Source organism: Penicillium nucicola, assembly GCF_028828085.1.
Source record: "Penicillium nucicola strain IBT 29836 chromosome Unknown utg000010l, whole genome shotgun sequence".
Lineage (NCBI taxonomy): Eukaryota > Fungi > Ascomycota > Eurotiomycetes > Eurotiales > Aspergillaceae > Penicillium > Penicillium nucicola.
The window spans coordinates 5,184,900-5,206,793 of NW_026643134.1; the positions used below are offsets into that span (position 1 = coordinate 5,184,900).

Here is a 21,894-nt window from a genome sequence, read left to right on the forward strand (position 1 = left end):
AATTTGGTCCAGCTCCGCATGCTGTTGATATGCTGGCAGATTCCGTCATGTCTTCTAGGTTCCAAGGTTGTCATCCTTTCCGCTTCCCCAATGTTATCTTCCTCTAGTCTCGTGTGCTTCGGTGCTATTAATTGTGACCAATTGATCAAGCCTCATACCACATCAGGACTGGAAGCTATGCAACGCCTTTTCACCCACTCATGGACTGCTAGCTTGATATGTTTGGATCGTGGCGCATTCCAGCGACCTACAATCAGGTGGTTTTCATATTTATAGAGCTGTAAAGTTGAGATAAGAACATTCTGAAGCTCTTGTGAATAAACAAGGGTCTGCTTATACGGTGGGAAATGCAAAAGACTATCCCCCTCAAGTAGCCAACGAAATGCGGTCAGTTATGAGAGCATAGACTGGCTCGTTAGCTTCTTGTAACTTAAATGGTTTTCAAAAAACATGATTCACATAATGTTATTTATGTCTACATACCGGAGAACAAGAGCAATACTTCCATGAGTTCCCGCCAACCAAGCTCTGGTCCATTCAGCGAAGTTCACGTCCAAGACTAGTGGAAGCACTGAGTGGTATCTATATGTATGGGACAAACTTTGAGGGCTTCATATCATGCACACACAATAATGATATTAGCATTAACTGCCTTTCCACCCTTGCCAATATTGTCAACAGCATGAATTCATAGTTTTCCAGATGCCATGGCCATATCCATCGTCGGTATACTTCGCTCAGCGCCAAGACATGAGTAATCAGTGGATCCGGAACATCAATGTCCCGATGCTGCATCGGAGCATCCCCATTCGAACCCCATCGGCTAGAACAGGAAGCTCACTGGACTTCAATAGGCTGTGCGCTGTGTTCTCTGTGCGCTCTTGGACTATATCCAGGACAGTCGCAATTTGATACCGGGCTGACTACAGGCTCCCCGAACCCTATACACCGCCTGAGGTCATTTCATCATCTCTTCTCCAGCTACACCCTATCCCCCCCACAGCAAATCAAATCCAAACGTGATAATCTCTCGATTCAATCATTTGAAGGGATACTTGCAACTTGTTCGGACACCCCGGTCAATCTTGCTTCGCCCTTCCGCTTGCACGTAACACCATGAGCCAACAGACAATATGAGGGATCCCACCACAGACATGGAACAACTCTCGCAACAATCGACCAACGGGTCGACCGCCCCGCGACGTAACCCAAACAAGTCAGCTCGAGTCGCATTCGGTCCTGATTTAGAAACGACAATTCCCGCCCGGGAAAGATCTCCAGCCCCGTTGGCTGGCCACCATCGGTCATTCACAACGGTCGAACAAAGGCAGCCTTCTATGGCGCTCCCTGAACGTCCCACAAGCTCCTCGGGAGAGAACCTATCCAGCGGGATAGATACAGATGCTCCTCCGCGTCGCCCTTCGCCCCGGAGGTCGGAGAGCAGCCGACCCGCCATGCTAAAGAGAGCTAAAAGTGATTACGGCCCAAGTCGAATCACCTTTGACAAAGCACCCGGTGATGATGACGAGGACTTTGCTATGCGCCACGGATGGCAGGAAGAATACACTTCCAGTGAATATCTGAAGATATTACATTCGGTGAGAACGATGACTTGGAGTGTGGGTCCTAGAAACTAACACGAGTGTCTGCTGCTACTAGAATTTCTACATGTACTTCACGGAGAAGCGCCACGAAACCAATGGTGTCCCTCGAGACCCGGTCGGAAGCTGGCCTAGTCAGGATTGGCGCATGAAGGACCGTCTGAAGACTGTGTCTGCGGCATTGGCAATTTGCCTGAACATCGGAGTTGATCCTCCGGACGTGGTGAAGACAAACCCAACTTCCAAGTTGGAATGCTGGGTGGATCCTACCTCAACCACTGGCGGGGGTCAAAACAAGATCATGGAACAGATCGGAAAGAAGCTACAGGAGCAATACGAGACTTTGAGTCTACGCACAAGATACAAGCAGTACTTGGATCCGTCTGTCGATGAAACAAAGAAGTTCTGTATTTCGCTTCGTCGAAATGCCAAGGATGAGCGAGTACTTCTACATTACAATGGACACGGTGTGCCACTGCCAACTCAGTCTGGTGAAATTTGGGTGTTCAACAAGAATTATACCCAATACATCCCAGTGCCGCTCTATGACCTACAATCGTGGTTGGCTGGTCCCAGTCTTTTTGTCTTTGATGTCTCTCACGCGGGCAACATTGTTCAGAATTTCCACACCTTTGTCGAGAAACACGAGAAAGAGAATGCCGAAGCCAAAAAGCGAGACCCGAATGCTATCGTCCAGAACTATGGAGATTGCATTCTCCTCGCCGCATGCCAGAAATCCGAGTCTCTCCCAACAAATCCTGACTTGCCTGCAGATTTGTTCACCTGCTGTCTGACAACACCAATTGAAATAGCCCTGCGCTTCTTCATTCTGCAAAACCCTCTCCGAACTGACATTTCCATTGACGACTTCCGAGTTCCCGGCCGGCTACAAGATCGTCGAAGCCCTCTTGGCGAATTGAACTGGATATTCACCGCTATCACTGATACCATCGCATGGAACACTCTCCCTCGGGCACTCTTTAAGAAGCTTTTCCGACAGGATTTGATGGTTGCGGCTCTTTTCCGCAACTTTTTGTTAAGTGAACGTATTATGCGAACCTACAAATGCCATCCCATCTCTTCACCCGAACTTCCAGAAACCCATCACCATCCGCTATGGAAGAGCTGGGATCTCGCGGTCGAGATGGTGCTATCCCAGCTTCCTGCTCTAATTGATCATGAAGAGGGACGTCGTCAATACGAGTACCAGCACTCTACTTTCTTCGCCGAGCAGCTCACTGCCTTCGAGGTGTATCTGTCGTCCGGCCCTACGGAAAAGAACCCGCCAGACCAACTTCCCATTGTCTTGCAAGTTCTTCTGAGCCAAGCGCATCGCTTGCGGGCTTTGATTCTGTTGAGCAAGTTCCTGGATCTCGGTCCATGGGCTGTTCACCTTGCATTGAGCATCGGTATCTTCCCGTACGTCGTGAAGCTGTTGCAATCAGCGGCCCAAGAACTAAAGCCTGTCATGGTGTTTATTTGGGCCCGAATCATGGCAGTCGACCACACAGTTCAAAATGATCTTCTCAAAGATAACGGCATTCACTATTTCATATCAATTCTCAACCCCTCTTCGCCAATCCCCGTCGGCAATGCCAGCGAGCATCGTGCCATGTGTGCTTTCATAGTCTCCATCTTCTGCAAGAACTACCCACAGGGTCAGAACGTCTGCCTTTCTAATGAGCTGTTTGACTCCTCACTCAGACATCTAGGTGACGTGGAAAACCCTTTGCTGCGACAATGGTCATGTCTCTGTCTCAGCATGCTCTGGTGTGACTTCCCAGAAGCAAAATGGATGGGCATTCGATGTGCCGCTCCCGCGAGACTTTGCGAGTTGAATTTCGACCCTGTCCCGGAAGTTCGTGCTGCTATGTTGCATGCGGTAACAACCTTCTTGGGAATTCCTGATTTGACAGACCAAGTAGCTCAAATTGAGGAAACTTTGGCTCTTGCTGTCTTGCCCATGTCCGCCGACGGCAGTGTTGTTGTCAGAAAGGAACTTCTGGTGTTCTTCTCGACATTTGTCCGACGACACCAGAACAAATTCTTGGTCGCCGCCTTTGAAGAGCTTCAAGACGAGAAGCGGTCATTGCGCCAGCGCTTCCAAAATGAAAACCCCCATTCAACTTACAACGACAGCGAGAATGGAATAGTGACATATACTCCAAAGCTATCTCGCAACACCACCTTTGGTACTATCTGGAAACAACTCTTGGCTCTCTCGGTTGATCCTCACCCCGATATTGGCCAGGATGCTGCCATCATTGTCGATTATATTCACCTGGCATTGCTAGAATCTCCAATGGCCCCCCTGACTCACAAACTTCAGACTGAAATTCTGGATCTTGTCGGGGTTTTGAAACTTCAAACTCACGAGCGTTCCGAGACAAAGAAGGTGGCACCGCCCTCTACACCTCCCTCGTCATCAACGCCGACTTCGAAGCAAGAAGGCTATCTTTCGATTGGATTCAAGCGAACAGCTAGCGTTGCTGCTTCCCTCAAGAACCTTGCTTTTGGGAACTCAGCAAATGGGGATCCATTGGACGACTCGAACCCCCCGTCTCCTTCAACAAGTAGGATGCCCATCACCCCTCGCGGTCGTGCTCCTCCCGAATGGACCCGACCCCCAGAAGGCAATGATCATGTTGCTCCTGCGACGGCATATCATCAGGCACCTTCCCCTACATCCCGAGGCTTTGAACCCAAGGGCGCCGGTGCCATCCCCGTCATCCCTCTCAAGAGCCGATTCCTTGACTGGTCGACCGAGGTGAGTTGAGATCCCATAACCCATAATCTACATCATCCAGCTAATAATATCGCCTAGTATTTCCGCGAACCCCAGATGAAGCCCAACGAGCCGGATGAGCCTGGTAGCTCAGACTACAATCAACGCCTATGGAGACGGAGCCGCAACGAGAAGATCATTGCCGAAACCCAACCCCTCAAAGGAAAGGCTGGAGCAAGTCGGTGGGATAATTCTGTTGCTCTGTTGTCGAATGGTAGCCAGCCCATGAAGATGTGCTTCCACCAATTTGAGGATCATCTTGCTGTCGCAGACGATCGAGACACCATTGCGTAAGTCGCTCATAGAACCCCCGTTTGAAACTCTTTTTGACCATATACCCATTTAGAATTTGGGATTGGCAGGGCCAACGGCGTCTTAATCAATTTTCCAATGGCAACCCTGCAGGATCAAAGATCAATGAGGTCCGATACATCAATGAAGATGATCAGGCACTTCTCATGACTGGATCTTCAGACGGTGTCATCAAGCTATTCCGCCACTATGAGTCCAACAGAGAAATTGAGGTCGTCACAGCTTTCAGGGCCCTTCCCGAATTAATTCCCAGCAATAGAAACGCCGGTCTTGTGCTTGATTGGCAGCAGGGACAAGGTAAAGCACTGGTTGCAGGTGACGTCAAAGTCATTCGTGTTTGGAATGCTGCCACTGAAGTGTGCACAAATGTGAGTTTTTCTCCCCGAGTTGACCTCCTGTCTCTGAACTTACAAATATGACTTGACAGGACATTCCTGCACGCTCCGGCTCATGCATTACATCCTTGACCTCTGACCAGGTCGCGGGCAACATCTTTGTTGCAGGATTTGGTGACGGCGCCGTTCGAGTCTTCGATCAGCGATTGAAACCCACCACCTCCATGGTTAAGGTCTGGCGCGAGCACAAGCAATGGATTACCAATGTCCATATGCAACGTGGTGGACTGCGAGAACTTATTTCAGGCGGCCGCAACGGCGAGATTCGCCTTTGGGATCTGCGGATGGATGATCCAATCTCAACCATCAACGCCACCAAAGATACCCTACGAACCCTGAGTGTACATGAACACGCCCCTGTATTCAGCATGTAAGCTTTGCCCTTAATCTTCATTGTTACTGAGATTGTTGAACTAACTTTAATTCCAGGGGCACAAACCGCCACGAAGTCAAGACCTTTAACGTGGATGGCACTTACCTTTCTACGTTCGAACCATACTCCAGCTTCCTCCACCACAACCGCTCTTCTCCCATTGCTAGCACTGCCTTCCATCCCCATCGGACTGTGCTCGCATGTGCCGCGCTAAATGATCACCACGTCAATCTCGTGTCCTGTTAATCCTAGCCGAACTCGAAGCTTCATGATACGTCTATGTCGGTATTTTATTTTCGGACACCCCTGTTTCAACTTTCTTCTTACTGTAATATGCACTTGCATACTTGATATGCAAATTTACATGGCGTCTTGGCGATTGAGTTGACCGGCCATATATTGATGGCTCTGCGTTGTTTGTTTCTGGGCTAGCTTCACTACACTTTGATTTAGTGGTGATTTCTTGCTTTCTTCACTTTATGTGAGACAATAAACAGGCCTTGTTGGATGTTTGACTTTTTGATCTCGTGTTATCACTTGCTAACTTTGTCCTGTATCGGACAATGCTCTATCTAGGTCAGGAAACCAAGTTATACATCATTACGGGAACCCCTTTTATTTCTTTCTCGTGTTAGTGGTTCGAGATACTCGTATTAATTACAAGTACATATTCTAATACATTTCCTTTTTAAACGTTATCAAAGTAGAGAAGGCCTGGGCATTGCCATTCTGTTCAAGTAAGGGCAACAGCGGTCACGTGTACATAGAGTAGAATGTTAATAGTCAGTTTTATTTTTATTTGACTGGATATAACTTAATGCATGGTAAACTTTGGTGCTAGTCCCTTTTGCTACTCGGTCATTAAATCGTCAGACATTGCATTGCAAGGTCAACGATAATAAATAGAAGCTACGTAACTCGCGTTCTACTTTTTCAGCCTACTGGTTCTGTTCTGTATCCCTAATGATGTCATAGTAAAGGGTTTAATTTACTTTGGGGTATTTTTACGCATGCATTTGCATTAAACATGAAGTAATAGAAAATGTTCATATCAAATTGATTCATATCCACAAGAAACAGGCTAAATATACAACAAAAAGATAATAAGTCGTGATATCAATCATTAAATGATCTAGTAACCGCCGCGCTGGTTGGTCATGGGGTCCTGCTTGGATTCCTTAACACGGGGGTCAAGCTTGTTCAACAAGTCGGAGTTGTGAGGACCAGAGGTCTTTCTGGCACCGGAGCTGTGGTCGTTGTAGCTGCTGCCACCGGTAGCGTTGCCACCGAACTCTTGGCCAGAGTGGGTGTTGTAACCCTCGTTGGAGCTGCCGTAGGTATCACGGCCACTGCTGGTCATGGGGTTACTGGAGCCGTAGGCGTCGTTGTGTCCAGTGGTAGTGGAGCCGCCGTAAGTATCGCGACCTCCGCTGGACAGAGGGTTGGTTGAGCCATAGGCGTCATTGTGTCCAGTGGTAGTGGAGCTGCCGTGGGTGTTGTGGCCACCGCTGGACAGGGGGTTGGTCGAGCCATAAGCATCGTTGTGTCCAGTGGCAGTGGAGCCGCCGTAGGTATCACGGCCACCGCTGGTCATGGGGTTGCTGGAGCCGTAGGTGTCACGACCTCCGCTGGACAGAGGGTTGGTTGAGCCATAGGCGTCGTTGTGTCCAGTGGTAGTGGAGCCGCCGTAAGTATCACGGCCACCGCTGGTCATGGGGTTGTTGGAGCCGTAGGTGTTGGAGTGTCCTGTGGAACCAGTGTTCATTGAGTCGTAAGCTCCACCGCTGGTGTGGTGGGAACCAGTAGTTGCGTGGTGCTGGGCGCGGCCATCAAGATCACTGTCAACGCGGGGGTCCATCTTGTTGGCAAGTTTGGAATCATGGGGACCAGCATTGATGTTGCTTGAGCCATGGCTTCCAGTGTTGGTAGTGCCAACTTCCATGGGACCCTTGCGAGAATCATGGATAGTTTGTGTGCCAGTGCTGCCCATACCAGAAGAACCAATGTCCATAGGCCCCTTGCGGGAATCATGGTGAGTTCCAGAACTGGTGTGGCCAGCGCCAGTAGAGGAGCCGTAGGTGTTAGAGGGGTTCATACCAGAGCTGTGAGTGCCCATGCCGGCACCACTGCCAGTAGTGGCACCATATGAGCCGTAGGTATCAGCATCTGCGGTGCCAGTGTTGGATGAGCCATAAGTGTTGGAGGGTTCTGTTATGGTCAATTATTTGGCCCTGAAATGTGGCAGATACATTGTACTCACCATTCATTCTGTTCATGTTGGATCCGTGGTGGGCGCCAGAGTCATGGACAGCACCGGATCCAGAGTTGTAGTTGTTGGAACCAGTAGAGGTGGTGTTGTATTCGTTTGAGCCGTGAGAGTGGGATGTGGAGTCATGAGTGTTGTGCTTCTCACTCTTGTCATGATGTCCAGTGACAGCATCCTTGACCTTGTGAATAATGTTCGACATGATGATAGATTTGGTTGTAGAAGAAGGGTATATCAAAGGGTGGGAAATGCAAAGTGTTGTAGAGTATTGCTTGGATGGGATAGTGATTCGAATGGGTTATTGAGAGTGATTAATTGAAAGAGGAGTTGGGAATCACAGCAGCTTTATATAATTTTTGGGCCATGCTTGATCTCGATCAGCCACAACTAGATCGCTATTTGCGGAAATCCAGTGACGCCATAACGCGGGGGGGGTAAACGAGTAGAGCACCAGTAAAACATGGATTAAGACCCATTGATTGTCTATGTTCACCTATCCATGACGTTCGAAAGGTAAATCAACCATATCAGATTCTTGGCTGAGCATGAGGAGATCAGTCAATGTCATCCGTCGTCATGTCCCGGATCGACATGGGTTAGAACGCCACTGAACCAGGTCCTCAAGAGGTAGCTCCATACGAGCGTGGAGGTAAGTCATGCAGCAACAGGCTGGAGATCTTAAGGGGACGACCACGGTTTCACATTGATTGGGGTTCCATGGTTGACATTGGTGCTGTTCGTCCAAGTTTATACATGCAATGGCTACAAATTGGCGTTCAATGGCGATAGATGCGTGATATATGAAGTCCCTGGAGCTTCCAGATATACAGTACTACACACTGTAAGCTTCTCAAAGTCCCGAACAGAAAGTCTAGAATCGAAGTGACTCCATAGAAGGATCAAGGCAGTGTAGATACGTCATGTTTGGCGGGGCTCATTTCCAAGCCCCACAGAGGCAAGTGGAGCAGCCTTATCGTCCAAAAATATCCTGTGCCTTGATGGGAGAAACATATTCTGATATAACGTCGATCTATGACCTGGTGTAGATGTGTACTCTGTATGAGATAATTCACCGCCCTGTAGAGATGAACTGTATGTAGTTGCCTAACCATGATGACATGATCGGCAGTCTCCCAAAACATCTTCAGCGTTCTAGTGGTGTCGACTACACTCTATGGGTAGCAAGATAGAGCAAGATATAGAATACCGTACATATTGGATAGCCTGGTGTGTGCACATTACACTCGACATGTTCTTGCTGCTGTGTAAGACTTCCGTTTCTGGACAGACGCAAATGTGTTGGTCAAATGGTATGGCCATTGATGAGAGGGTACCACGGCGGGAGGGAGCAACCTGGGAAGCTCCAGACTGTAAAACAAAGATCTCGATGCAACCCCTTCTCGCGACCCTTAGAGGGGGAAGTTTAAAGGGTATACAGAGTCATGTGACTCCACATGACACGATGACCATGCCGTCACAGACTCCAGTTAGGTAATCGATCATCAGTTCCCGAAGTCTCCTTCTCCACCTGACTTCAGCGCTCTCCTGATCTCCCAGGTCTTCTTTCTGGTGTGGTCACCTGCGGTTTTATTCCAAACAGCCGTGGTGCTGCTCATTGTGCTCGATGAGTGGCAGCCTGATCGCTTGCCGCCAACCGTTGGATTGGTCATAAAGAGATAACCCAGAACCTTAGACAGTGGTACGACCGGGCACTGCATATCACTCCATCGATCTCCTTCGATACACTCCAGGATCACTATTCCCCGAGTTACTCGTTGAGGGTAGCCTCCTTCAACAGACATGCGACCGCCACGCTTGATTATCGTGCTCTTCTGCCTAATCTTCTTCCCGATCCTCCTCACCATCTTCTCCGCGCTCACTTCGCCTCGGGTGGCAGCCCCCAATACGCTCGCTGGTCGAACAACGGGGTTGCATTCCCTATTTTCCTTCAATATACCATCGTCGCTGTTCCCGCCCTCGGCCATCATCAGTCTCACTGATGACAACTCCACCTTCTTCCTGGCCCGGCCAGCGGCATTTGGCCCGCTCCTGCCGATAAAAGGCTTGAGTGGTCAGTTATGGGTGGGAAGTGGCTTTGGAGAGGGTGGACTGGCGGGCGGCGTGGAAGGGGAACTGGGCTGCTCCGATATTCCCGGTTGGGGCGAGGGCGCCAACCAAAAGAAGCAAGACAAAGCCTCCAAGGGCACGGATCAGAGTTCCGGCAAGCCCGGAGGTAGCACAGCAAATGATCAGCTACCAAACCACCCGCAGCATTCGGTGTCGCAGGCCGATACCATACCCCAGAACGAAAGAGACGATACCACTACCCCGCCGTCGAACGATGGCACCGACGACCACCTGCATCATCCACTCCCCGAATCAGGAGCGTCAAACCCCGGTATGAGTCAGAAGTACGGAGATTATGTTCAAAACAAGCCACCAGCGCATGCCGATATTCAATCGCTCCAGGAAACTGCCGAAATCCAGGGCAAAGTGGTCTTACTGAGTCGAGGCGGCTGTGGATTTCTGGAAAAAGTCAAATGGGCGCAACGGCGAGGTGGAGTTGCCCTGATCGTTGGCGATGATACCCGAGGCGGCAACTTGGTCACCATGTATGCACGGGGCGATACCTCAAACGTCTCGATTCCGTCGTTATTCACATCCCACACCACCGCCCATCTTCTATCTTCATTAATTCCTGGGCATGGCGGGGGAACCGCTAGCTTGGGAGATGTGACCAAGTCATCTCAAGTTAATCAAGCAGGCAAGCTGGAGGCCGACAAAGAACAAGTGGTCACCTCAACGACGGCTTCAGCCACACCAACCCCGAGCGTCGGTGCCCATTCGGCAGTCAAGGAGAAGCCTTCAACTTCATCTCATTCCAGTGGTGGGTTCTTCCGCACTCTTGGATCACTCTTGGGTCTGTGCGATAAGAAAGCCGGCTCAAACCACTTGGAGGACAGCCGACGCCCGCCTAGCAGCGGCAACATTGACTGGATCAACCTAGGCTCATGGGACGAGAAAGAAACTCCCCTAGCTCCACTGAGTGCTGGAAAGAGATCAGGTGATTATAATCGTCGCACTCGAGCTAAAGTTGACAACAAACTTGAGAGTTCTCATAAGACCGACATGTCGCCTGAAAGTTTTGGCGACGATGATTTTGTCATCGGTGTCCAAGACTGGAGAGACCCCGATTTAATGCCTGGCAAAGGAAGCAAGCCTTCGGCGGCGACTACCTCTACGACAGGGAAGGGCACATCTAAAACGGCCACCGCAGAAAAAGACGCCCTTTCCTCGTCTAATATACTTCAAGGTGGTAGCATTACACCTGGCAGTGGAGAATATCATAGTATCGATAAATCTAGCCTTTCTCATGACTCGGCTGTGAAGGCTTTCGGCAAACAATCCGACGGGGCCAATGCAGAAACTGAATCCTCCGGTTCACCGAACAAGGGCTGGTTCTCTGATCACTTCGGCTGGGGAGACAACTCTCAAAAAGAGAATTTGCCCTCCTCAACGCCGTTGCCCCAAAAAGGCATCGTAGCCAACCAGAAAGTTCAACCAGGTCCTCAATTGTCGAGCCACCCAAGCGCAGAGTCGTCCGAGCATGAAGGTCTCTGGATTACAATGACCCCCACAACCATGTCTACCAGCCCCTTCTTCGATACGCTGTTGGTACTTGTCGTCAGTCCGCTGCTTACACTGACTGTGGTGTACGCACTATTGCTGCTTCGATCTCGAATTCGACGCCGTCGATGGCGCGCACCAAAGTCGGTCATTGAACGACTACCTGTCCGGACTTATCATACAATTACCACAACTTCTTCATCATCATCGAGCTCGCCGCGTTCTTCTAGCCCCAGTGCTCTGTCGCCAACCTCTCCGCTTCTTGGCAACGAGATTCAGCCAAGTGCCTCTCGACCAAACAGATCTCGTTCGCAAACAGTGTCGGGGCCTCTGCTTGACTCATCTTCACTGCCTAGGGAAGAAAAGTGCAGCTTACAGACGGGTTCTACGCTGTGGCGGCGCAAGTATACTGGAAGGCAGGTTGAATGTGTTGTTTGTCTCGAGGAATATATTGATGGCCAGAGCCGGGTCATGAGCTTGCCGTGTGGCCATGAATTCCATGCGGAGTGCATGTAGGTGATATGCAACTCAATTCACTTCAAACAATGCTAACCCTTTTACTAGTACACCCTGGTTGACTACTCGTCGACGAACCTGCCCGATCTGTAAAGGCGATGTTGTCCGTTCAATGGCCCACTGTCAAACTTCTGACGCCCGGAGCCACGATGAACAATCCAATAATCTCAATTCTTCTGAGTCGATCTCACGGGCCGATGCATCTTCCGCTCCGGTATTAATCGAAGGCGTTACTGAAGACGCTTTCGATACTGAACAAACTGCGGGTCTACTCAGTGAACATGCAAGCTCCGCACCACAGTCAAGCTGGAGAAACCTAGCAACCCTTAGCTTCTCAGCACTCAGTGGTGATACGATCTGGCATCAGGCTCGTGCAGACCGTAATCGCTAATGTCTCTCTATATCGCTCCACTCTTTTCCTTTTAGCATTCCCCATCACACGTTGTGTGAAATTTGCTCTTGTATTGAATCATGTTTATTAGCGATTTTTTTTGTGTGTTTTCCTTCTCATGACTTAAGCCTGCCTGGCGTTGGGTGAGAATATCCCGGTGTGCTGGGCAATCGCAAGGTGTGCAGCCATAGTTGAAGCGGCTGGGATTCCCCGCGGTTCAATCGTTTAAAGCTTTACTGTGTGATGAATACATAATTGTACTTCATTGATCTGGAGGCTTGATCAATCTTCATATGTACTCTACGTAACTATACATCGATGCCTTGAGTAATCAGTGGGAGTGAACACACCTACCTACAGCAAGCTGATTGAGATCCTGATCGTCTGAACAAGGTGCATTGATTTCATCGCCGCTGTCACTGCCTAGTGTTCGTGATATCCTGGCTAATATCTTGAAAAATTATAACTAGTCACCGAACGGGGCTCCTTTTCTCTCTTATCTTAAACCACTCACCTTAATTCTACGCTCGTATAATATTAAACATGCTCTGATCTGTTCTGTTCATGAAAATTTCAAGGGAACATTCAAACCACCGATCTGGGGGCATTTCCAACCCGGTGGAATAGCGTACCGCTTGTGAAACTCCATCTTGCAATTGGTGCAGCATTATAGCACCAGAATTGAAAATCCTACTCAGAACCGAAGGAAAAATGAAATGAGCTTAGCAGTATGGAGCCTTGAAGGAGATACAGCCGGCATTTTTCGCATCTGAACTCATACAGAATTTGTTGACGATCTAGTACCGGCGTGTATGGGCAGGCGTACTTGAAGAACAGTCGAAGGAAAGCGAGGCTATACGTTGATCAACAACTCAAATCAGAAAGGTATCAGTTCGAGAACTCTATCAGGTTTTCTTTGGAGGAAGTTATGAACAACAATAAACATGTTTATCATGATTTCTACAAGGACACACTAACCGTCATGTCCAATCAGTAGTAAAATACAAAAAAAGAAAAGCCCAGCACCAAAGATAAACATACAATCTATACACATGCAAAGTTACGATGAATCCGAAAAAGAGACAAGAGCCACAAGAGAGAGTATAAATACATCAAAGTGGGCTCCATGTTTACGGTGCTCCGGGAACACAAGACAAACTACACCCAAGCCGACGGAATGGCAGGGGCCGAAGTTTCTCGCCAGAATGACGTGGCAGTTTCATGCCGTTCTCACACGGTGTGATGTCCCACCATTCCAGCCATTCTGCGCGGGGGATGACGAACTCACGCTCGCAGATGGAGCAGGGCTGTCCGCCTGCTGCGCGCACTTCTCTTGCTTGGCGGAGAAGGGGGACAAGGAGGGCTGGGTACTCGGCTAGTTCTTCGTCTGTGGCTTGCTCGAGGTAGGGGAGCTGGCTCACGGCACGCAGGGAAATTTCGCGAAGAGATGGAGCGACGTTCGAGTGTCGGATTGTTGATCCCATGAGTGGGTTTCCTTCCATGTTTAGGAAGGTTGTTGGGCCAGTGGCGACGTGGATTGAGTTCCACAAGGGCTCGGAGCTTGTTGAAGACTCGTCGTAATTGAATTTGAGCTGGCTAGATAAATATTCTTCGTCTGTCTCTTCTGTGCGCTTGTTCTTGGCGCTGTGGTGCCATTCTGCAATTTGGGCCTCCTCGATTGGGAGGAATGAGTTCGGTCGTACGGTCAGGTGCTTCAGTTCGCCTTCTTGCATGAGCTTGAGAAGCTCCCATGGAAGATAGGTTAATCTGTTGACTGAGAGATTCAGAACTTGGAGAGCTGTCAATCGGCGGATAGTAGACGGAAGTTCGGTCAGCTTGTTGTTCCGCAAGCTAAGGACTTTGAGATTGCTAAGTTCAAAGAGGTCGTTGTGCAAGGTTGAAAGGGAGTTGTTGGGAAGGAAAATTCGAAGGAATGGCTGCAAAGAGGTAAAGACATTTTCAGAGACAGGTGCTTCCCTGACAGAAGGGAGCTTCGTTAGATGCTGCAGAGGTCGCAGTAGGCCAGAAGGTATGGTTTTCAGATGAAAGTCGCTGTAGGAATAAACCGATTAGATGGCTTCATGACGAATGTATATCAGACCAAAGAGCTTACCCAAGATCAATGCTGTCCTGTCCTTTGTCAAGGCAATCATTAACAACCTCCCTCGCAAATCGCTGCTCCTTCGATTCCTCAGATCCCATGATCACACCTTTCATCTGCGCAGGAGCATTCTGGGTCCCGATCAGGAAAGGGGTCGAGTTCCCCGGCTTCCTAGGATCAAGCACAGCTTTGCGCAAATCCTCTTCCCACGCCGAACCATCCTCGGACGGCAAGAGTGACTCCGCGGCAGACTCGTCACTCCCCATCCAGACACCACTATCGACATGTCTTTTCTCCTTGAATTGCCCACGCTTGCGCTTAGGGTCAATCACCTGTTCTCCCCACCAGGTCCCACGATACCGGCGTTTCCGGCCCGCGCCAGATACAGGCGCATGATAGTTCTCCAAGCCGGAGGCGGGGATATCGTCGCTGGAAAAGAGCGCAGGATCACTGGATGGCTGGCTAGAGCGATCGTCGAAGCGAGTTAGGCGCCGCGATCTGTGAAACGAGGTGATTGCAGGGGTCGGAGCTGCGCCTGATGCTGAGGGGTTCACCGCGTGCGCAGGGGAGCGGTGCCGGATTCGCCGCGGCGGGGGAGGGGGATCTCGCCGTCCATTGCGACGTTGTGCTGGATTCAGACGGGAGTTTCGTTTGGAACCGCCTGGTTCATCAGGTTCGGTCTGAAGTATGAAATGTAGTTTTCGTCTGGTGCTAGGTGAAGGCGCGACGCGTGGTGGAGACCGCGATAGGAACGGGTGTCAACAACGCGTTATTTGCGCGACTGGGAAATAGAATGAGATCTTGGATCTCTCTACAGTATACAGAAGATACTCATGGAATTGGGCCAGGAAAGAAAAGGGCAAAGGGAAAAAGTCGAGATTGGAATGCCAGAGATAAGATCAGATCAGACGCGTGGGTGCACGGCCATCATTCGACCCCGGAGGTCACGGCTTGGAATGATCGGCACTCCATAGTTTATTAATGTATATAATTGTATGAGGGAGATATTTATATTGGGTATCAAGAAACAAAGGTGTCAATTGTTCTGTAGATGACTATCAGATGTTCTCCGTTCCAACCCCACCACACGCTATTGGTAAGAGCCATATCAAACAGTCACCCGCCAAACGAATATAGACAGGAGAATCGAAATAAAAAAGGTCGTTGAGAAGGGTAAAGTAACAGCGTCAACTCATGTCGTTCCGCAAAATCATGAATAAAAAAAAACAGGGGTATTTAAGAAGCGTAAAACCGTTTCCTCTCCAAAATAGGTTCTCCAGCCAACCGAGAGGAATATAAAGTCGGGGTAAAAGAGTATAAAAGAAGTCAAAAGCGTATAAATCCCGGCTTTGCTGAAGATGAACGGCTCACAAGAAGAGACAAAGCGACATTCATGCTGTATAAAGACGGGTCGAGACAATCAATGGACCCGAATATAGTTGAGCACAGCTTGCATGAATGTGTCTCATCGCACTACACTTCAATTACAGGGCCTGGCCCATGAAGAGAGCGAAAGATCCTGCAACAATGGCAGCTGGCAAGCCAGCGCCCAGGTTCACAGCGGCGCCAGTCGAGCTAGCGGCTGCGACAGCCGAAGTGGTGGAAGAAGCACGGGAGAGAGGGGTCGAGGTGGGCGTGGCCGACATGGTCACCATGCTAGAGCTCGGGGTCGGAGTAGGAGTCATGGTATTGACTCGGACAAGAGTCTTGGTGATGGTCATCGTCGCAGTCGATGTGACATCGGTCTCTGCGAGGGCCAGCGGGGCAGCTGCCAGGCAGAGGAGGGAAGTGATGACAGTGGTGAACTTCATTGTGTGCAGGTATGCGCAACAGTGATCAATGGCCAGATGAGTAATTGAGGTAAAAGTTGTGATAAGTCTGATGTTTAGACTGGCGCGAAGTATGGAATACGTGAGGCTTCACAATGAGACAACGGATGTTTGGGCTTTGTTTGAGAATGTGCGCAAACGAGCGTCAGAGAATGTATGGCAAAGAGTGTGTAAAGAGTGTGGGGAGAGCGCTGCTCCAGATAAACGAGTGACTGGTAAAACGAGTGTATAGAGAAATCTCTTAAAGTGCCTGCAGGAGAAAAGGGAAAAAATCGGACAGGGCCCGGAATGCCCTAAATAATAAGCCAGGCCCGAACCTGGGGAAAGGGCCATTCGTCCATGAGAGCCCTGTGGCTTGTTTTTCTTCCTTTGTTTAATTATCATTGATTTTTAGGTGAAATTCCGAGATCTGATTGGGCGTTGAGACACGCGGACTATGGGACTATCCAAATTGGGCTCCATCGTGTCCGAACTATGGCCTTTTGGAACCCTAACAAATCTCCCAAACAAGGCGCTAACTCAGGAACACGAAGGGTCTTCCCGCACAGACGCCAGGGGCGACTTGCATATTACCAGACTATTACCAACTCATACGTGTACACTGGACGGAGTACAGTAGAGAATGAAGGTGCGGTGCTGTTCACCGGGTCCGTAGCCCAGTTCCGGGCCAACATGGGAAAAGGCTGTCGCCCTTCTCTAGGCTCCGGTGAAATGGTGAAATACATACATGCATATAATACGAGATTCTTCGCCTCCCTCGGTGTCCGATAGGGTGTAAAGATCCTGGTCCCCTCGATTTCAGTCCGTAAACCTAAAGGACTGGTCTATTTGGCCGGATGCTATCGGCACTCGGGTTTGGTTTCCAGAGGCGCTGTACTCAACTGAAATGAAAATCCTCGTCACACTTTCGCGGCCAATCCGGAACTTGCATAGGTTCCGAGCCCCTGGCGTCATACGCAGGAACACATAGCAGATCATTTCAGCTTGTTATGATCCCCCATCATCAACACAACAATTCGGCTGTGTCGCAACCCCCAGTAGTTATGGCCTGCACTTTGGTCACGGAATACGGAGTACTGCACTCGCCATATGCCGAATCAAGCATTTAGCATTTAACCGACATCCGTCTCTTGTGCCCCCCTTTGAACAGACTTTTCCGATGGGGCTCTATGATTCTCCCGGTACCTGGAAAGAACCATGGAACTCTGATCCACTCGATCGTCGCCCTGGCCTACCATTCTCGTGTGGTTTGATGGCGATGAGAGAGTCTGAGGCGTTCCAGAACGAGTTTCATTTCATTTCTATGATTCGCTCACCGCCTCCTTGCAGGAATACAAGCTCGTCATACCATCAAAATGTGTACTAAGGAGTATGGGCAGTCATGCATCAAGAATGACCACGGTGTACAGTACACATGTGCATGTGCACGTAGCAGTCCACGTCTTGGGACAGCGTTGGGCTGTGGGGGGTGGCTTAAGGAAATCGTGACTCCCAAGCCCTAAGAGACCCCCCGCTTGAGTCATACCCTCATGCGCTCCCGAGGTTCAAGGCTCACACTTTCAATAGCCCCATATGGCTAATTTGACAAGATGCATCTTGTAGATCTCATTAAACTCATGTTTGGTTGTTGTGATGAACCAAATCCCAAGGGGTAGAAAGGGGCGCAAAGTAACAGAAGAGAGAAAGGGGCTCGGGCCCGAGGTACAGCCTTGAGCGTTCGTTCTTTTCTGGTTTAGTGCTCACTTCCTTAGGCTCTGGCTTAGGCGATTGCTGGAGATCGTTGATCGCTTAGATACCCGGGTAACTGACCCCTCAACTCGGGCACAGTATACGATTCCGGCCCTCAGGCGCAGTTGGGATCTTCCCCTCTCTTCCCCAACAATTTTTTAGGTATCAATCTTACCTGCTATGCTTTAAGTCGGATCACAGTATTCCTGATTTCTTGCAATTGCATCGGAGGGGTCTGTGCCTCGCATCGTTGACTCATGGATCGCATGTCAATACTTGGACTGCATTGCGCTGTATGTATAGAAGTACTGCGCTGGATTTTCTTATGATGGTTGCGATGCAAGGCCACGCCATTGCAATAGCAGCGAATTGACTAAAATAAAAATTTCAATTAGTACGAAAATATATATATTTCTAGTCGTGTGTTGTCATTCACTGTGTGCATATTTTCATGTATATCGTCCCCGTATCGGGATATTTACTGATGAAACTGCAATGTTGTAACATGCAGTTGAGATTTACCGGTTTATATGTAAACAGTAGTTAGTTGCCCACCAAAAAACAGTGATGTATTGTGTACAGTCCTTAGTCCTTTTTCCCACTAACCCAAAGAGCATCACGCAAATAGACATTTTTAGTAATGTTAACAAATTAAGTAAACCCTCGTTCAATCTGTACCCCCAAATACACCATTTCCAACCCTACAAAGCTTTTTTAATCTTATCACCACCGAATTGATTCTCCCAAAGAGTCTGATATCTCCCACCCCGGTTCACCAAGTCCTGGTGAGACCCACTTTCAACAACCTGCCCTTCATGCAAGACAAGGATTCTATCAGCGCCAACAATAGTTGAAAGCCGATGTGCAATAACAAAAGTAGTCCGTCGAGCTCTCAGGCGATCAAGAGCAATTTGGATTTCAGACTCCGTCTCTGAATCCACAGCACTGGTAGCCTCATCTAGAAGAAGAACTGGTGACTTCTTCAAGAAGACCCGAGCAATGGCTATCCGCTGCAATTCTCCACCAGAGAGCTTGACCCCATTTTCTCCAACCGTGGTGTTGTACCCATCTACAAAGGTTAAGACTTTCTCATGTATAGCTGCAGCACGACATGCGTCGTGGATTTCTTCATCTGTAGCCGAAGGTCGAGCGTAACGCAGATTCTCGAGAATAGACGCGTTGAATAAAACCGGATCTTGTGGGACAACACCGATGGTTTCACGTAGCGAGCTGAGGGTTATGTCTCGAATGTCTTGGCCGTCGATTTCGATGCTACCAGAAGTCACGTCGTAAAGTCGGAGTAGGAGTCTGAGGATTGTCGTCTTTCCGGAGCCTGTCCTTCCAACTAGAGCAATTGTTGTCCCTGGTTCGACGGTGATATTCACATCTTTGATAGTTGATAGCCGGGTGTCGTAGGCGAAGCCGACATCTTTAAATAGCACGCGGCCGTCTCCAGACTTGAGGATTGTTGCATTCTCCTTTTCAGTGATACTGGGCTTGGAATTAAAGAGGTATAAGAGACGTTCGGCATCCACTAGGTCTGAAACGAGCCAGCGATACTGCGACGAGAGATAGGCCAATGGGGAGATAAGTGAGGACCAATATTGTATAAAGAAAACAAAGTCACCCGTTGAGGCTCTGCCAACGGATATCTCGTGGACTATGAGCGATGCAAGACCAACGAAAGAAAGTGGTTTGAGTAGGTCTAGAAGCGCCTTGCCGATTGCTCGCCGTTGACCGAATTTAGCACTTGCTTTCAAGCATAGATCAACCGCCTCACTAAAGCGAAGTCTCTCATAAGAGAACTGATTGAAATAGGTGACCGTCTGCCAACCTTGCACAGCTTGATGCATAATGCGAGTTTCATTTCGCTGCGTCTGTGTCAATTCACGTCGGTGTTCTAAATTCCAATTGGAAGTAGATACTTCTGCCGAAACGTAAGTAATGGAAGCAATGACAACTAAGAGAGAAGCATAGATGTTGAACTTCAAGTAGAAAACAAAACATCCAATGAACAAGTCGATCACTGCCGGGCCAATGTCGAGAATAGCCATTTCTAGAATATTGTTTAAAGCTGCCCCCTGATCGATCGACTTCATGACTTCTGCGGAGTCATTCTCGATATGGAAATCCATCGATAGATTCATGACATGGCTGAAAGCTGCGTTGGTGATTTGCCGGTAAGAAAACTGCCTGATCGGGATTTTCACGAGAGCTTCGATTAACCCTAGTCCAGCTCCGCCACCAATGACTTGTAACAAGGCCCATTTCCCTAATGAGGCATATGGCGTTTCGTGGGCGAAGATGCTATCGGTAACATCGGCTAATTGTTGAGGGACCAGAATGTTTAGAGCTCGATGGAACCCTATACAGACAACACTGATAGCAATGCACAGCTGAACTTTGGGATTATTCCTAGGCACCAAATAGGGGAGAAAAATGCTAAAGTCTTTCAGGTAATTCCACCAGCCGCCGAGCGAATGTAGTCGTTCTTTGCGGAGCCTCTTGACTCGCGCAGCTCTCGTATTCTGGTTCTTATCGGAATCGCTCTCGCTGTCAGATAGAGCACTGCTATCATCCAAGTCGGGGCTATTGACAGCGCCGTATGTTGATTGTGTTCCATTCAAAAAGGGACGCGACTCGTCCAAGACCTTTTTCTTTCGCTGCCTGATCTCCAAGAGAAGAGTGATCGCCACCAAGATAAGCAGTGAAAGTCGAATGGCTGAAAAAACAATCTGTGCGATTGGTTCCCAGTGCCTCGATTTGTGGAACAATGCGATCACAAGGAGTGGAATCTCGAAACCAGCGGTGACGACTGACGCGCCGGCCAACTCATACTTGGAAGGATTGTCTTGCCGCAGCCACACCGCAGACCAAACAGCAGCCTGGGAGGTCATATGCACAAGGAATGATTGAGATCGGTCAAGGTCATTGATAGTGATGCTCAAAGCTGTCTGGGTGATGTATGTGAGCACAACGAAAGCCGTCAAGAACGCTCGAAGCCGTGTTCTGCGTTTAGAGCGACTATGTCGCTTTTTTTTGGTTGGACTGCTCCTGAGAAAACAGACCACGATAAAAAGAGCGGCTACCAAAGGGCAGCCATAATGCAGAGCCTGAGATGCCTGCTGCATAGTCATACTGAACAGAGAGATGGAGCGGGAGGCGTGAAGTTGCTACTCTGGAGGGTGTTGCTACTTATATTCTAGTTTTAAGCCGCACGATCTAGACACATTTTCCAAGAGCAAACATTTAGTCTGCCTAAGTGTCTGACTGTTTATTGGACCTTCCTGAGCCAGGGTTACTGGGTCATACGCAGCGGGGGCTGGGGACATAAGGGGCGTCCAGGCTATGCCCTGATTATTGGGCAGTTTGTAGATCTGACTGAATACCAGTTTGTTCCAGCCGCTTCACCGTACGTACTTTTTGGCGTTTTAATTGGCCTTGGACTCATTCCACAAGCTAGGTATGAATTTTCTATGAACCTGGCTGACTGTGGCCGATGACTCAAAGGGTAATAAGTTGTCGCTTTATGGATAATGACATGGTCTATAAGACATTTCTATCGTTTGTTTCATTCTCAGTAATTTGCGACGATATCCAATCGTCTTGACTGCCGCTGTCAAATTCGAAACTCAATATTGTTCTTCCGAACTACTTTTGACCTTGCATATATATCAAAATGACGGTTTCATCACCCTGGATGACCCCCCCCCCCCCCCCCCAAGAATATTTTCACTGCCGACTTTCGAATCGGCAGATAGCAACTGGAATGAAAATCCAAGCATCCCAAGGCTGCAGTACATAAAACCAGACAGCCGGGTAGGAACAGAAGTCAGCGAACTGGTTATGTGGCTAGCTGTGCATTGATAGAAATAGCACCGCCCAATATGCCACTCGAAGACCCCCAGATTCGAGTCTGATTGGATCCATCAAAAGCGCTAGCACGTCTGGGATAATTACTCGCAATCGA

General features: G+C 49.1%; 6 protein-coding genes across 6 annotated transcripts; 2 read left to right on the top strand and 4 right to left on the bottom strand.

Moving 5' to 3' along the window:
- Positions 1-1,133: 1,133 nt before the first annotated feature.
- Positions 1,134-5,712, top strand: N7511_010532 (ubiquitin-binding TORC1 subunit KOG1; the record flags this gene model as incomplete). Its single annotated transcript, XM_057132909.1, has 6 exons — positions 1,134-1,598; positions 1,660-4,368; positions 4,426-4,676; positions 4,733-5,066; positions 5,126-5,463; positions 5,523-5,712. The coding sequence occupies 6 exons, from the start codon at positions 1,134-1,136 to the stop codon at positions 5,710-5,712; spliced, it is 4,287 nt and encodes a 1,428-aa protein (XP_056980897.1).
- An 886-nt stretch (positions 5,713-6,598) lies between these two features.
- Positions 6,599-7,934, bottom strand: N7511_010533 (uncharacterized protein; the record flags this gene model as incomplete). Its single annotated transcript, XM_057132910.1, has 2 exons — positions 6,599-7,674; positions 7,727-7,934. 2 exons carry the CDS (start codon positions 7,932-7,934, stop codon positions 6,599-6,601), a joined length of 1,284 nt encoding a protein of 427 aa, XP_056980898.1.
- A 1,598-nt stretch (positions 7,935-9,532) lies between these two features.
- N7511_010534 (PA and RING finger domain protein) lies at positions 9,533-12,266 on the top strand (the record flags this gene model as incomplete). The annotated part of the gene is made up of 2 exons (XM_057132911.1): positions 9,533-11,871; positions 11,924-12,266. The coding sequence occupies 2 exons, from the start codon at positions 9,533-9,535 to the stop codon at positions 12,264-12,266; spliced, it is 2,682 nt and encodes an 893-aa protein (XP_056980899.1).
- Positions 12,267-13,396: 1,130 nt separating this feature from the next.
- Positions 13,397-15,047, bottom strand: N7511_010535 (leucine-rich repeat domain-containing protein; the record flags this gene model as incomplete). Its single annotated transcript, XM_057132912.1, has 2 exons — positions 13,397-14,318; positions 14,380-15,047. Coding segments are annotated over 2 exons (1,590 nt in total), but the record flags the coding sequence as incomplete, so codon positions are not given.
- Positions 15,048-15,851: 804 nt separating this feature from the next.
- On the bottom strand, positions 15,852-16,178 carry N7511_010536 (uncharacterized protein; the record flags this gene model as incomplete). The annotated part of the gene is made up of 1 exon (XM_057132913.1): positions 15,852-16,178. The coding sequence occupies one exon, from the start codon at positions 16,176-16,178 to the stop codon at positions 15,852-15,854; it is 327 nt and encodes a 108-aa protein (XP_056980901.1).
- Positions 16,179-18,625: 2,447 nt separating this feature from the next.
- Positions 18,626-21,061, bottom strand: N7511_010537 (ABC transporter ATP-binding protein; the record flags this gene model as incomplete). Its single annotated transcript, XM_057132914.1, has 1 exon — positions 18,626-21,061. One exon carries the CDS (start codon positions 21,059-21,061, stop codon positions 18,626-18,628), a length of 2,436 nt encoding a protein of 811 aa, XP_056980902.1.
- Between the last annotated feature and the right edge of the window lie 833 nt (positions 21,062-21,894).